Source organism: Mycteria americana, chromosome 1 (assembly GCF_035582795.1).
Source record: "Mycteria americana isolate JAX WOST 10 ecotype Jacksonville Zoo and Gardens chromosome 1, USCA_MyAme_1.0, whole genome shotgun sequence".
Lineage (NCBI taxonomy): Eukaryota > Metazoa > Chordata > Aves > Ciconiiformes > Ciconiidae > Mycteria > Mycteria americana.
Genome location: NC_134365.1, coordinates 134,960,195 through 134,976,872, shown reverse-complemented (window position 1 = coordinate 134,976,872; position 16,678 = coordinate 134,960,195). Strand labels below are relative to the sequence as shown.

The following is a 16,678-nucleotide window of genomic DNA, read 5'->3' as shown; positions in this document are numbered from 1 at the left end:
GGAACGCTGGATTTTTTTAGTGTACTGTTTGACTCAGCCATCTGTGTGGGCAGTGATTCAATATGTCTTTCACAGCAACTCTTCTGTATCCCTTGTTTTTCACCCTAGCAGTATCCCCCTTTTGGAAATAAAAAACTTAGACTTCAGTGTAATCTGCAGCAGCAGTTTAAGTAGTAGGAACAAAGAGATCTTGTGGAGATAGATTTTGTATTCCAGACTTTCAGTGCTGTGGCCAGAGAAAAGCTAGCAGGCTGACAAATGTGCGCCAGTCTGATTAATTTACCACTGCTGTCTGGATACATGATACATGAACAAAATGGAACAAGGAGATGAACAAAAAGCCCCCCGTAGAAATTGTTGGTCACATAAAAGATATGGGTCAAATTGCTGACAGTAGTAACAAAATGTAAAATTTCAGAGTAAAAGGCTTTTCTGGCAAGTCTAGGTCTGCTTTTAGGGCCATTCACTGAGTGGTGGGGTGTAACTCTTTGACTTCTAACCCTGGGTGGGCAAGTCATTTTGGCATGGGCTTAAATGTGCTAATATTCTGCAAAGCATTTATATGTGTACATAAATCCTATTAAGTAAGGCTAAAATCTGTGCCTAAAGTTAAGGACATTTGAATGCTTCAGTGGTTAAGTCTGGACAGCAGAACAGGACCTTCAAACCTCACTGTGGGCTGTGTAAACTTTTTTTGGTGATGCTCTATTGTCTACAGAGAAGTGCAGCCTCCAATGATGTAAACATTCTTGTTTACGTATGAACAATTCTAGGTGTTCAGCTTCAGCGCACCCTTTAAGCCTGCTTTATATGAAAGCACTGTGGTAGCAGAACGCATTCCCCACTCAGAAATGGATTTCCCTCTTTTCACCATGGTGGCATACACAATGCATAAATTTTCTTCCACTGTAGGTAAAATGTGTTCAGCTGGATTTCTTTGTCTCATTGTTTTCGGTGAATGAGCCTTGGTGATGTTTATGGTGTGACTATTTTGTAGATTTAAGTAAAGAGGAGCATTCACTGGGAAAATTATGCTTGAATGTTTGCAAGCCCATAACTTCTTACTTACAAGGAAAGTGTTACTGGTTTAGATTCTCCTTTGTAAGAGACTTCATACAGTCCTGTTAGCCGTGCTTGGTTATTGCTTGTCCTGACAGGGTAAATCTGGTTTGCACACAAGATGGTGGGAGAAAACAAATGAAAACCCAAACAAAAAGAAACCAAAGAGTTGAGCAATTCTTTACTCACCACACAAATAATGCACTTTCTGTCAATTGGTTTTCAGTCTTAAACCTGTGAATCTTATGTTTCCTCATGCATTTCCCTTTATGCTTGTTTGAATGGTATGCCAAACCTGTCAGTAAGTGCTACCTAAGAATGCTACGGTACTTAACCGTATTGTGCTACTGGAACAGCTGTAAATGTTTAACGGAGCACTCATTTAAAGAATTCCTTTATCCAGTGTGAATTTTACTGCATTCCTCCCTGATTCAACATAAAGCAGTTCCATTAGAAATACAAATAAATTGTTTGTTTCATGAAAGCCTAGAACTATGAATCTTAGACGGATTTGGCACAAATATATATGCAACAATATCGTACATTCAGATTTTTATTTGAGCTTAATGTGTTACCTTTGAAGACTGAGTTATATGACTGATCTGGTTACCTCTCTCTTTAAAAGATTTTGGACTGTTATGTTTAATCAAACTGCACTGAGGATGTTTTCCCTTGTTAGGATGCTAAAATGATCACTAGCCCTTGTTCTTGTGGGGGACTTCAACTTACCAGATGTCAGTACAGCAGAAGTCAGTACAGAAATACAGTGCAGCAGAGAGGAAGCAATCTAGGAGGTTCCTGGAGTGTGTGGAAGATAACTTCCTGACACAGTTGGTGAGTGAGCCAACTAGGGAAGGCGCCCCACTGGACCTGTTGTTTGTGAACAGAGAAGGACTTGTGGGTGATGTGGTGGTTGGAGGCTGTCTTGGGCAGAGTGATCACAAAATGATAAGAGTTTTTGATTCTTGGAGAAGTAAGGAGGGGGGTCAGCAGAACTGCTACTTTGGACTTCTGGAGGGCAGACTTTGGCCTGTTTAGGAGCCTGGTTGACAGAGTCCCTTGGGAGGCAGTTCTGAAGGGCAAAGGAGTCCAGGAAGGCTTGACATTCTTCAAGAAGGAAATCTTAAAGGTGCAGGAGCAGGCTATCCCTATGTGCCAAAAGATGAGCCAGCGGGGAAGAAGACTGGCCTGGCTGAACAGAGTGCTTTGGCTGGAACTCAGGAAAAAAGGAGAGTTTATGACCTTTGGAAGAAGGGGCAGGCAACTCAGGAGGACTACAAGGATGTCGTGAGGTTATGCAGGGAGAAAATTAGAAGGGCCGAAGCCCAGCTAGAACTTAATCTGGCTACTGCCATAGAAGACAATGAAAAATGTTTCTATAAATACATTAGCAACAAAAGGAGGGCTAAGGAGAATCTCCATCCTGTATTGAATGTGGGGGAAAACGTAGTGACAAAGGATGAGGAAAAGGCTGAGTTACTTAATACCTGCTTTGCCTCAGTCTTTAATAGTAAGACAAGTTGTTCTTGAGGTACCCAGCTCCCTGAGCTGGAAGACAGGCATGGGGAACAGAATGAAGCCCCCATAATCCAAGGGGAAATGGTTAGCAACCTGCTACACCACTTAGACACACACAAGTCTATAGGGCCAGATGGGATCCACCCAAGGGTACGGAGGGAGCTGGCGGAAGTGCTCACCAAGCCGCTTTCAATCCTTTATCAGTGGTGCTGGCTAACCGGGGAGGTCCCAGTTGACTGGAGGTTAGCAAATGTGACGCCCATCTACAAGAAGGGCCGGAGGAGGATCTGGGGAACTACAGGCCTGTCAGCCTGACCTCGGTGCCAGGGAAGGTTATGGAGCAGATCATCTTGGGTGCCATCATGTGGCACGTAAAGGACAACCAGGTGATCAGGCCCAGTCAGCGTGCGCTTATGAAAGGCAGGTCCTGCTTGACTAAACTGATCTCCTTCTATGACAGGATGACCCGCTTAGTAGATGAGGGAAAGGCTGGGGACGTTGTTTACCTGGACTTCAGTAAAGCCTTTGACACCGTTTCCCACAGCATTCTCCTGGAGAAACTGGCTGCTCATGGCTTGGATGGGTGTACTCTTTGCTGGGTAAAAAACTGTCTGGATGGTTGGGCCCAAAGAGTGGTGGTGAATGGAGTTAAGTCCAGTTGGTGGCCGGTCACAAGCGGTGTTCCCCAGGGCTCAGTACTGGGGCCAGTTCTGTTTAATATCTTTATCAATGATCTGGATGAAGGGATCGAGTGCACCCTCAGCAAGTTTGCAGATGACACCAAGTTGGGCGGGAGTGTTGATCTGCTTGAGGGTAGGAAGGCTCTGCAGAGGGACCTGGACAGGCTGGATCGATGGGCCGAGGCCAGTTGTATGAGGTTCAACAAGGCTAAGTGTCAGGTCCTGCACTTGGGTCACAGCAACCCCATGCAACACTACAGGCTTGGGGAAGAGTGGCTGGAAAGCTGCCCAGTGGAAAAGGACCTGGGAGTGCTGGTTGACAGCTGGCTGAGTATGAGCCAGCAGTGTGCCCAGGTGGCCAAGAAGGCCAATGGCATCCTGGCTTGTATCAGAAATCATGTGGCCAGCAGGACTAGGGAAGCGATCGTCCCCCTGTACTCGGCACTGGTGAGGCCGCACCTCGAATACTGTGTTCAGTTTTGGGCCCCTCACTACCAGAAAGACATGGAGGTGCTGGAGCGTGTCCAGAGAAGGGCAACAAAGCTGGTGAAGGGTCTGGAGCAGAAGTCTTCTGAGGAGCAGCTGAGGGAACTGGGGTTGTTTAGCCTGGAGAAAAGGAGGCTGAGGGGAGACCTTATTGCTCTCTACAACTCCCTGAAAGGAAGTTGTAGAGAGGTGGGTGTTGGTCTCTTCTCCCAAGCAGCAAGCCATAGGACGAGAGGAAATGGCCTCAAGTTGTGCCAGAGGAGGTTTAGCTTGGATATTAGGAAAAATTTCTTCACTGAGAGGGTTGTCAAGCATTGGAACAGGCTGCCCAGGGAAGTGGTGGAGTCCCCATCCCTGGAGGTATTTAAAAGAGGTGTAGATGTGGTGCTTAGGGACATGGTGTAGTGGTGGTCTTGGTAGTGTTAGGTTTACGATTGGACTCGGTGATCTTAAAGGTCTTTTCCAACCTAAACGATTCTATGGTTCTGTGATTCTGTAAGTATGATACTGGTTTTAAACTCCTCATTATGTCTATTGTTATAAAATAGCTCAGTACTACAACTGGTGCTGAAATATGATTAACTTTTGTTTTGGGGCAATGCTTTTACTAACAGCAGTCTGTATTTGTCCAATTTGCAACTTTTTAAAGTGAAATAGTTATTTCTATGTATCATTTTCCCCTAATCAAATGTTATATGAAGAAAGCAGATGAGGAGGCTAAAGCATATGAGGCCAAAAATGTTGATAATGTAGAAATACTGAGTGTATGCATCTCCTTCACAATACACATCTTTTTAAAATTGTTTGGTAAGGATTTTCCTTCATGAGCAATCTGTAGTTGTGAGTATTAATAGCTGTTGAATCCTATTATTTCTTAATTCTGTGAGGGAATTAGCTGTGCTATATTGATGTAGCTGTTTTTTCTACCAATCCTTCAGGGTGGCTTAATTAATTAATGTTAGATAATATAAGGGGTTTTTTTTTGTTCTGAACGATGTTGATACTGCTAAACATTTTAATTAGGTCTCAGTTCATAAAAGTGTATACATACATGCATGTGTGTTACAGCCTGCATTACACATGTATTAACAAATTAATGTTTCAGAGGTGTTTTATTATTTATCTCAAACACCGGTTTAAAAAACATGAAAAGAACCAGTAGCTCTGTCATGCCTGATGTTAGGGATACCTTATTTCCTGTAGATTAGGTTCTTAAAGTTGATTGACTTTAATGTTAAAAAGAAAAAAGTAAGCACCAATTATAAATTTTTTTTTCCCTGTGAATGAGGTATTTAGAAGCTCTTCATCTCGCTGGAGTCTGTGGTGTCTAATAAGGTGCAGGCTCACAACGTGGGTTTGTACAGTGGAAAAATTAAGAGGCTCAGACTTTTCCAGCTGCATGCATGATCACAAAACATGTGTGAACTTAATTATCCTTGAAACCTATTACCCACTCATTTGTGAAAGTGGTTTGAAAATGGCTAATGGCTTCAAATGTTGGAAAGGAGAAGGAGGGAGAAAAGGTGAGAACAAGGGCAAAAGCATCCTGCATGTGCGCGCAGAAGTATTGATGTGATTGCATAAATCACCTTTCCTTAAGAGATCAGGCATAGAAGGGGTAGACAAAGAATGGAAAGGAGAAACCAGCAGAGGTCTGGAAGAGAAAATGAATGGAAAGGGCATGTGGTCAGGTAGGTGCTCTGTGGAGCTACAAAGGTGTTTTATGTGGGTGTTGCAAAGGAAGAGAATCACAGGGAGGTTTTGAAGGAAGAACAAATGAATTACAGGAGAAACTGAGTAAAAAAAGTTCCACGAATGGGGAAGTTATGTGGAAAAAGGTCTTGGAAATGACCAAGAGAGAAGTGAGACGATGGGACACTGAGGTCAATGTCACAGCAGGAAGTGGGGCAACATATGGCCCCAGTCCAAGGCAGTTCTTTAGTTGTCGTTTAACTTAAAGAGCACTGAATTGGACAGCACAGATGTTGAAAACTGCAGTTGTTCTCAGGGACTTTGCTTTACTGGAGCCATAAGAGGTACCTGAGACTTAAGGGTCTGAAGGACTACTAAAGATGTGGCTTTGAAAGAGAAGAGTAGAAATTGGAAGTTGATAGAAATGGCTCAGCCAAGCCAAGCAAATACTTTTTTAAAAGTAGAGAGAAGTGATCTAATTAAACAAAGAATTCCTTTTACTTGGTGTGTTTCTGATGCCTTGAGAAGGAAAGTGTTTTAGCAGCCAGTTGAAAAGTTGTGGTGTATGGAGGCTTTATTTGCATTTATACATATTGTTTCATCTGTTGCAATTCAATACTATTGTGCTGTATTAAAATTACAATCAGTGGATATATTATTAATGAAGAGGTTTTTTGTCAGATTGGTGTTTCACACTATGTCTTTTACGAAATCCAGTCAGGATCCTACAGTGAAGTTTCTGTTGATATTTTGGTTGAAACTGCTGGCATGTTGTTATACTAAGTCTTGCTGGACTTTTACTCTTGAAATTCAGCCTTGGGATTTAATACCAAAATACATTTCCTTTGGTAGTAAATATTTAAAGAGGCTTTTGTCCTTACCATTTCTCCAGCTGCTTATGCAGTAGTGGCTGTATGGTTGTGTGTGCAGATTGCCTCCAGGGAAGTGGTCTGAACTTGGGAGGGGAAGGAAAGGGAATTTCAATTTTACTGGTCCAATTTGCAGCAATACCCCAGAGAGGCGTCATAGAAACTGATGTGAGGGACTCGGTTTATAAGCTACAGAGACCTACAGAGGAGGCAGCTCGAGGACCCCTTATGTTTTCTGCAGGAGCAAAGTCCATATTACATGGACCTGTCTCCTTATCCTTCCAAGTTGTTAAGCACTTTTCAAAATATTAGATATTAGTTATTGATTTTTAGTAGTCGTCTCCCTCCTGCTGACACTCTTGCTGCCTGCTTCACATGCTGTTTTCAGTAAATCTTCACTGTGTAAACTTCAGTGTAACAAAAATGTGTAATGTCTCAGTCCCTTTGCCTGTTCTTTAATGTCAACAAAGTTTATTTGGGGCATTCCTAACGATCTTCACTAAGAGCAATGATGGTAAAAATGTCATTATTTTCCTCATGAACCGTGAAACCAAACTAAATTGTAAAAGTATGAGGGAAGATGATGTGGTATTACAAGTCAAAGCCTACCATGCGATTTTGTTTAGAGAAATGCTGGAGGCTTTGAAATGTCAAATAGATTCCAGTTGTGTAATTTGAGGATCCAATTGTATTAACATCCATACTTAAAGTAAAATAATACCATTTGCTGGCTTGATTCCATTCATCTTCAATAAAAGTGAGTTCGTAAATGAACATGACCTTTTTAAATCAAGGTTTCAGGTAGATTTCAGAACCTCAACAGTTACAATTTTGAAAGGAAAAATATCAGTGGTTTTGTACATCTTGGCTAATGTACTTTTTTAAACACAATTATGGTTCATAACGAAGCAGTTCAGTTACCTTTTATCCTTTAATATGCTCACGTCTCCTGAACTTCAGTAATACTCTGTGTGTGTGTCTGTGGGTAGGCCTGCTGTAGTGTGTACCTACTATACAGTTGCCATATACTGCATAAAACTAGGACTTTGAATTGTGATTATACGTCTGTGTCAAATAGCTTTTGTAAGGCACATTTTGGAACTTACCCACATGCTGTCTACTAAGTCCTCACTGTCTTGTTGCTTTTATGTTTCTTAAACTCTGCCTAGCTTCCAATTTCTGTGCTTTTATTTTAAAAAGAATGTACTGCTTTTCTCCCTAGAAAATACGGGCAGAAAGTATATGTTGTTGTATGATGTATTACATCAAATTAAGCTGCTAGACTTGAGTGTGCACCTCAAAGTTCATTCTATCTTACGAACCATCAGGGCTGAATTGGGAGCCCTGGAGAAGAAAGAGGGCATTAGAAGCAGGCAGAGATAGGGAACTTCACATGGGTTTATTAATGGACATTCCAAATCTGCCTGCACTAAAATTTCAGTAATTCTGCATACAGAAAAGAAGTTTAGAAACCTATTAAGAACCAGTAGAACTATATTTGTAGTTATTTGGACATGCTTATAGCAGAGTTCTTTCTACTGGAAACTCGTCTTTAGGGTTAAGTGAGGAAGGCATAATACCAACCAGCCCTGTAAAACTCTTAAAGGTATATATGAATATGTATGCTCTAAGATGTGATGAAAGATGTGATGAAAGAAGGCAGTTGGGGAAGGGACTAGTCACCCAGTTTAATTTAAAGGCAACCACACTTAAAGTATTGTTTAGAGATCTTGGCACATTGCATGATCTGTTGTTAGTTTATTCAGACATTACAATCCTTGTGGTTCTTTGCCACCTTTTTTTTTGTTTTAAATGTTTGAAGTAGGTATATTAGGGAGAAATGCCATCTTTGCAATGCTAATAACGCCCATAAAAACCTCATTTGCAACACTGATGAAGACAAAATCTTGACTCCTTGGAGAAAATACCAGTCCTGCCTAGTGTTTGGCTACTTCTTGAATATAGAAAATAGGCCAAGTTGAGTTAATAGTTTAATACAGACTTGTAGTACAGAAATCAGATGACTGCCAGCCTCACTAACCAAATATATTTTAGCAGTGCTTCTAGAAAACAAGCAAGGTTCTAGGTAGGCAAGCATTTTAAACATTCTAACATGAAGTTTTAAGGTACAGGATACATGTAGTCTCTAAATGCTGGATTACACTTTCCACTAAGCGCTTCTGATTGTAGCACAGTGTGGGGGGATGTTAGATTGTGCCTCCAGTTTAGCCTTTGCAGCCGCTTCTGAGCATTGATGCGTCTCTGGCTCTAAATGCTATTCTTCCCTTTGGATAAAGATTTTACTTCTTCTGAGTCCCTCCAGTACTTTTACCAGATATTAGATCAGGTCCCAGGAATCCCAGTAAATCAGCCAAATGCTTTTCTGATCTGATTCACATCTGGACACCATTCCTGTCACAGGTAGAAGCGGTGCCTCTGGTTGCCTTTATGAGGATATTCCCAAACAAATGCAGAAGGCAAGGTGGGCTTTTTCTGGGGGAGTAAAGGCAGTCCAGAAGCAAACTGGAAGGATGTGAGAAATAATGCTTTTGTAAATGGAATTTCTTAAAGAGGAACTTAAATACTGCAAAACCAAGGAGAGGTGAACACTTTCCATGGATATGTCTCCTGTATTTTACAATTTTAGTAGTACATTTTGGGTATTCTGTGTGATTTTAGTATCTCTAGAAACAATGTGTATTAAGCGCATTGTACACCAGTGAAGCAAGTGGATATATGCTAGTGCTATTCAACGTTTTTTTTTTTCTTCTTTTCTTTTAGATCACCTTTTGCTGCTGTCACAGATTACTCAGTAACAAGAAATAATGTCATACAGCTCTGTCTGGAACTAACAACAATAGTACAACAGGTATGAGACTATCCGCTTAGCAATTTATTTTTTCCAAAACTGTAAGTGGCCATTACCTTCTTCACACAATTTTGTATTACTCTGTCTATATCATTGTCTAAAAAGAGAAAGGAATACTAGTAGTAAATGCTTTATAAAAATTCTGCTTCCTGGTTTTATAATACTAGTTTGAGTTGTGCTGTGTATATGCCTCTGTGTGTCTCAGCAGTAAGATTCATCTTGAGTTCTCTAGCCTAATATCATCACTATAAATTTACAAAATGTACTTTATAATTTGCATATTTAATTTCTTGTATCTTGTCTTTAATTTTTAGTTAACTGGTTCAAAAGGTCTGTATGTATTGGACTTCAGTCATCTGCTCTTTCATACAGTTCATATCATCTAGACACCTCTTAAGATGACACATCCCCATGAGGCTAGAATATTTTGTATACATTTTTGTACATCCTACCTTCAAGAAATACAGAAGTAGGTACTGAGAAGTACTTGCTTTAATGGACTTCATTTAGGAGTGCAATCTAGAGAATCTTCCCCACCCTTCTGTTGTTTCTCTGTGTGTGGTTTAGGTCCATCCCTATCTTTGCTTGTTGTTCTGCTGAAACAGAAAAGTCTCTTTTGCTGCAAGTTCAAACTAACATTGATACAAATTTCTGTAGAAATAACCTAGGAAGTTAAAGTGGTTCTATTCGGTTGAGAGTAATCATTTACCCTGATGCATGCATTTCTGAGACCAGTCTGCTACTGGTGCCTGTGAAGGACCTTGGTACCATCTTATACCATTGGTTGACCATGTGGTGCAGCAGTGTCCATCATGCGGAGGGAAAAGGGTCCAAAGACAGTTGCCTCTCCTGGCGGTTCAGCAACAGTAGAGGGAAGAGACCGCTGCAGCCAAGCAGAAGTTTGAGGGAGTGTTTGCACTTGAGAATGTGGAGTGGAGAAAAAGGGAGAAAGTGGGCTAGGTAGGAGTGCTGAGGAGACTTTTTCTGGTTTTCAGAAGCATCACTCCAAACTGAGCAAAGCTAAACTTCCCCTATGGCCTCTTGGCTTGACTTTGTATGATGATACTCTCCCTTTTATAAAATGAATTTTTCTCTGACCCATTCATAAATGTGTGCAACACTGACGATTAGCTGGGTTTGCCTCCTGCCTGAGTTGGAGAAGAGCAGTCTCATGTGTTCAAGCTTGGGAAATGAAAGTTTTTCACTTTTCTATGTTATTATTATTATTAATAATCATTTTCCCTCAATTATGTGTGGCGTTTGTGTTGTGGAAATGCAGCATGGGCTGCATTTCCACAGGTCCTCCCCACAGGTCACACAGCGAGGGTGTCTGTTTGCTTCCCAGGCCCGAGGGCCAAGGGGTGCCCTGCCAGTCCCATCCTTCAGCTGCCCCAAGGTCCCCACCAGGCTTTTTGCCATCACCCTGCCTCAAACTGCAACAGAGATGCCAGCGGTGGTGGCTGTGGAAGAATAGCCCAGGCCTTCATTTTCTTGGCTGCCTTTTGCACGACGCATGTTGTTTATCTGTTGTCCTGTGGCTTGTTGTGCCCTTGCTGAGCTGTGAGAAGGGGTTCGTACTCTGGGAAAAGGAGGCACGGAGGGCATCCCTTCCCCTTGGCCAAACTGCTGATTTTCCACAGAAGTAGCTGTGCATCACTGTCTAGTTTTTTAATTGAGGGGAAGAGCCACCTGATTCATTTTCATGTGTCCACTATTAGTGAGAAAGTGGGTAAAATATCAACCACTGCGGTATTTCCCAGGAATTAGCTCAATATCAGTTCATTTTCTTACAAATTCATCCCTATCCATGATACTGCTAATTTGCTATGGTATAGGTAAATATTTCTCTTATGTATATTTTTCAGTGTGAATGAGAGCAAATGTTACTGTTTAATATCTATGGAGAAAAGCAGTTTTATCTTCGCCAAAACTGACATGATTCCCCAATCAGGAAGCAGTTCACTACACAAATCCATACTTTGAAGTCAAAAAGAGCACTTGTGTGCCTAAATTTAAGCATGCTCTGAAATTGAGTTGGGCTGTAGTCAGAAGAATGATAATGAAAAATTCCATTACTAGTCCCAAACACATGTGGTTTGATCTCTACTTAAAACAAATGCATTCCAACGTAGCATTTCAAAATGTCTTCACTGAGCTTTTCTTTTATATGGTCACTGAACACACTGAAAATCCTTCTTGTGCTCTCTTAAGGCTGTAAATTGAATGTTTCAGTGTCACTTTATCAGGTGTTTTTTCTGTCTCAGAATACATTTTCTTTTGTATGCAAAGTACTTCATAGTACTTCACTAACTTAGAATAATTTATGATTTAATTAGAAAATATTTTTTTTGTTTGCGAAAGACCTACAGAAGGCAATGTTACAATTGTTCATGTAACAGTAGTTAACAACAGATTTTTATAAAGCTTAACGGTTTATTAAAATAATATACAGTCTGTACATTTTCTTATACCTTTAACTTTTTTTTTTGAGACATTAATACAATTTAAAAATAGAACTCCAATATTCACCTCAGTAACTGAGCACTGGCAGGATTGAAAACTGGGGTTTTTCGTGTTAAGTTACAGCCAACCTTCAGATTTATTAACCCAAAATGATTCTTTAGTCAAGATGGAGGGAAAAAAACTAAAATTAAGCTGGCTTGCTTGAATTATTTTGCACATCTTGAGGCTAATTGTAATGTCAGTGTTTCTTCATAGAAGTAAGTGTTGTTGGGCTCCCCCCCCCCCCCGCCCATTATCAGTGCTAAATGGATAATTAAGAAAAGAAACGACAGAATTACTGCTCTCTCTTATAAGTATGAAGTCTAAAAATCTGTTGAGTGTCTGTGCTTTAACCTTTAAATAATTAGAAAAGTTGGATTTATAATACCTACCTAGAGAGACTTTGGAATAAAATGCAGAATGGCACATACTTTGTTTTAACCGTTTCGTTTCCTATGTGTGTTGCAAATTGCCCAGGACCCAACTAACAGGCCAGCGTGCAGTGGGTATTTGCCAGTGCAAGCAGGTCCCTCAGAGCACTGCAAGTTATTATTGTAACCTGCTTTGCATTCACACTAATCATCTGCTTCTATGCAGGTGTTTTATTTTGGCTTAGGGATTCTTTTTCTCCGCCTTAGGACTTTAGGATATTGTTTCATAGGCACTTCCTGCAGGTTTTCACTCTTAATACCATCCTCCTTGCTGATGGCTTATTTAATTCTGGGCTTGTATTCTTGTTTCATTTTATAATCAACTCTTCCCTTGCAGCAGAACACTGGAGGGGAAAAAAAGGATTTAAATAACAAACAAATCCACGAGACTATCATGATTTTTGCTGCCATTCCCTTGCACTCTCTGCTTTTCTCTCCTACACCTGTCTGCCGGCTCAGAGCATCCCCATAGGAATCGGAGGCTGAGTGTTATCTGTACTCCCTCTTTACACTGCAACAAGTAAAAAAGGCCTGTTCTTTCTTGATGGTACAAGATAGATATTAAAGGAATATGGGTGTACAAGTTGGGGGAGGTGAGATTGTTTTGGGTTGTGCTTTTTTCCTTTTTGGTTCATTCATGAGTTTAGATTTGTGTCAGCAGAATTGTTCCAGTCACAAATGCATATAAGGAAGAACATGAGTGACTCCTTGTCTTTATGGCATTCATGAAAGTCTTGCTATTGACTTAGTCGCAGTGTTCAGTTTCAGAAAGTGCCAGGTACTGGTCCTTTTAAGTGTGCTTGTTTTGTTTTAGAAAGGTAGCAGTAGCTACAATGATAGCTGTAAGGAGTAGAAGATTTATTGCTTTCTTAGGCAGTCTGTAGGTAGCTTTTATTATCATTCTCAATGCTCTTATTCCTCAGGAACCCATTAGTGTTTCACTAAAGAAGCTGTCTTCTTTAGAATTAAAACCCTGGAAATCTTGGGAATATCTGAAAAGTCTAATTTTATATTGACTTTCTAAGTTACCAGACATTTAAAGAAAACTTTACTGCTGAACATCGTAGTTCTTATTATTGCTGTTTAGTAGTGATCATTAGTAGCACTCGTTACATGTTTTTTACTTTCCTTAATCAGCTTGCACAATGATTTGCTGTGTTTATTTAGTTTTAAAACCACTGGTGTTTGTCTCGTAGCTTTAGTGTCTTGTGGGATTTACTTAGCAAGATGCTCCAACAGAAGTATAGCTGTAGGCCTGTAAATACTCCTTTATAAAAGCTTCACTGCAATTACTGCTCTGCCTAAACACCTTTTTGAAAAGGGACTATGCAGTGGAAGCAATTCTGTGTAACAGGGATGGAGATGGAGAACAGTCACTTGGCTGACATGGACCTGGGTTGCACTGTTGTCACAGAACATATTTCTGACTTCATCTGTCTCACAGCAACATTTGGAGGTAAACTTAGATTTTGGATGACACAGGGTGAGAACTGGAGTGATGCAATTTGGGAGGTGATGGCCAGGATGGAAGATAGCTAGGGAAGACCAAGACAACTATCCACAAAAACTCTGTCTGGACATATAGGCACCTGGGATTTTGAGCTAAAAGCTCATATAGAGCACATACAGAAGTGCCCTGTGCACTGCCTCAGCTGAGTGATTTGGAGCTTATTCCCCATGTAAAGATGTTTTGAGATTCAAAAAAGTAAGTGTCCATATACTTCATGCCCCAATGGCCTCACTTCCCATGCTAGAGGAGTAATCTTTGTTGGGCTTCTAGCCATTGCTGTCTTTCAGATAAAAGATATTGAAAAGGATCACAAATTATTTCTTGAGTAATGCACTATTTTTGTATGACATGGCATTTTTTATAATCAAATGGCTGTAACTTACGTGATAAATGTTTCAAATATTAAGTATCACTGAGAAACTTAAGTGCAGGCTTGTTTTCCAGTTTGAAGGATAAAAAGGGAATTTCTTAGCCTTAACCCTGACTCAGAATCCAAATGCAATAATATAAAATGGCTCTATTCACTTGGTAAGGACAATGTCAAATAGGTGAATAGAGAAGAATTAATATCCTTAGTACTATTGCTACAAATTATCTCTCTTACAATCTTTTGTATCACAATTCCTCATTTTTGTCTTAAGTCCTAGTTATTAAGGACTTTAAGGACTCACTAAATATAGCTTTAAAATTTTGAATTTTAGGTCATACCAACTAGTTAATTACTTCAGGTATCTTTAGCTAATAAACTGGCTTTAATAGTTTAGTGGTGTGAATATTTGATTTGTTCCTCATTACAGATTCTTTGTGCTTCCAAATTGTTGGGATTTTCAAAGCAATGTGTGTTTGATAGAAACAGTTATGTATTAAATTTTAAAGTTTTTAATTTAAATTTTCAACATTATTCCTCCCACCCCAACTTTATTATCAAATGATTGCAGGAAAATCTTTGTTAGCCTACCATGGTAATAATTCCTTCCCTCCCCCCTTTTTTAGTAAAAATAATTCATGGTGAGGAGGCCACATTCTTGGAATTTAAAATATGTTTATGCATAGTGCACTGTTTATACAAAATGCCCCATTTCAGTTAGGTGTACAAGTAGGGGGGTAGGTGTACAAGTGGGTAGCTAAATAGATGTGGTGAAAAGTTAAAACCAGAACAAAAAAGCCCCCCTTACAAACAACACCCAGGCAATATCTGCCTATAATACATGGAATCCAAATGGTATTCATATGGAAGTGTTATAACTTATTGCAAGTAACACTGTCAGAAATTTAGACTGACCTTGTATCCTCCAAGTGCTGCTCTTATGCAAGATTTTCTGTTGCATAAGGTTCAAAGCAGTGCTCAGAAGCAGTGGTGTTTCAGGATATGTATTATCCTGTGCAGTTGTTTTCTTCACATTTAGAAGTCAATGTATAATGTATAAGGCAAAATAGAATTTAAAGGATTGTTGGAAATATGAAACTGTTTTTTGTTTACAAGAAGCTGTATCAAAGTAGTTTCAATTTATGCTCTTTAGCAATGTTTTTCTCTTTTTCATAGCAGAGTAGCTTGTTTCTCTATAGCACGCTTCTATGGAAAATTTCAGATGAAATTTAATGTAATGTAAAAAGTGCCTAAGGTGCTTAACATTGATGCCTTTTTCTGATTCTGGTAGTTTATTTCTGCTATTTTGCTATATTTTTTTCCCTTGAAATGGCTTACTTGTAGATATATTGTTGTCTTGTGTTTTAAGTTTTGGAGTCCTTTTTGCAATGGGGTTAGGCACGGAATAGCTCAAAGGTTAAAACATCAATAATAGTCTATAGGGATATGAACCACTACTAGAAATAATTTGATGCCTCATTAGTTGTCATTGAGATATATGCTGTAAAGAGTTCTTTTTTTCCTAAACTTGTGTAGTCTGTGATGTGTCATTTTCAAAGTAGCTTATGAAGCCACTGCATGCTTTAATAAAAACCCATCCAGTAAAGTCCTGTGAATTTGTTAGCTGTGTTTTCTTTTCCATTCTTAGAAAAAGTAGTTTCTTTTCCTCGTGGATGGAAGAAGGAAAAAACAAACCAAAAAACCTCAAAAAGATTGCTGAGTACATAAGAAGCTTAGTGACCAGAAAGCAAAAATGGGTTGTTGTTGGCTTGTTTGGTTTTTTTTGTTTGGTTGTTTTTCTTCCAGATTAATGATTGACAGCCTCTGAACATGGGGCAAAAAGAAACACAAAGCAGAATAATTTGTGGAAAAAAGAGTAGTCTTTTTGATGGGGCATATGCTGGTAAACCAGTGCAGCTGTTAAATTTTTCCAAGAAAAGGAGCCTGAGTGGGTCAAGGTGACAGTGAAAGTGTCAGGGACTGTTGTGTTAACTCATGCACTCATGGAAGCACTTGCAGAAAGTAGCAGAAAGTTGGTGGAAACTGAGATAAAGTGTAGACAGAGGGGAAAAATGTGGTTTAGTATCTCATATGTTTGCTTTAAATAAAACCTTTTTTTCTTAGACTGATTGTTTTGGGCACTGTGTCAGCGTGTGTTGAGTGGCATCACGTTTTCCATTTGAATAGAGGCAGACAGAGGCTATGCCATGCTTCCTGTGTAATTCTTTATAAATGCTAAATTTAATCGTTAATGATGATGGATTAGGATTATGTTGGTCATATCAGTAGAAGTGAAGACTGAGACTCTGCATTTCTTTTACTTTGGAAACTAATTTCCCTTTCCAGAGACAGTACAGTGTCTGTAACCAGGTGCAACGAAGCAAGATTTCTCTTTAGTATGGTGAATTACAGAAACTATGTGTTGCTAGGTAGCTAGTAGAAGCCTTGAGCATGAAAAAGTGTAGGGTCAATCTTTATTTCAGGAATGTAATGTGAGGTACGTGTGTGTTTGTTTGCTTAAATCCATTAAAAATACATCAAGAATTTCAGATGATCCAGTATGAAACATTCAAGTCATAGCTGAGTCTGAAATGCCATCTACCTAAATATCGTTACTTTTTCTCAACTTTGATTAATTTTATTTCCTCTGTTGGCAGAATAACCACCTAGGCACTATATGAAACATGAAATATTT

At 39.6% G+C, this 16,678-nt stretch overlaps 1 protein-coding gene across 4 annotated transcripts in view; it reads left to right on the top strand.

The window, feature by feature from the left end:
• Positions 1-16,678, top strand: part of CNKSR2 (connector enhancer of kinase suppressor of Ras 2) — a 226,669-nt gene that overhangs the window by 56,246 nt on the left and 153,745 nt on the right. For all 4 annotated transcript variants that reach the window (XM_075521356.1, XM_075521347.1, XM_075521375.1 and 1 more), the window contains exon 4: positions 9,086-9,173. In XM_075521356.1, coding sequence (XP_075377471.1) covers positions 9,086-9,173 — 88 coding nt within the window. The remainder of the gene's footprint in view (positions 1-9,085; positions 9,174-16,678) is intronic.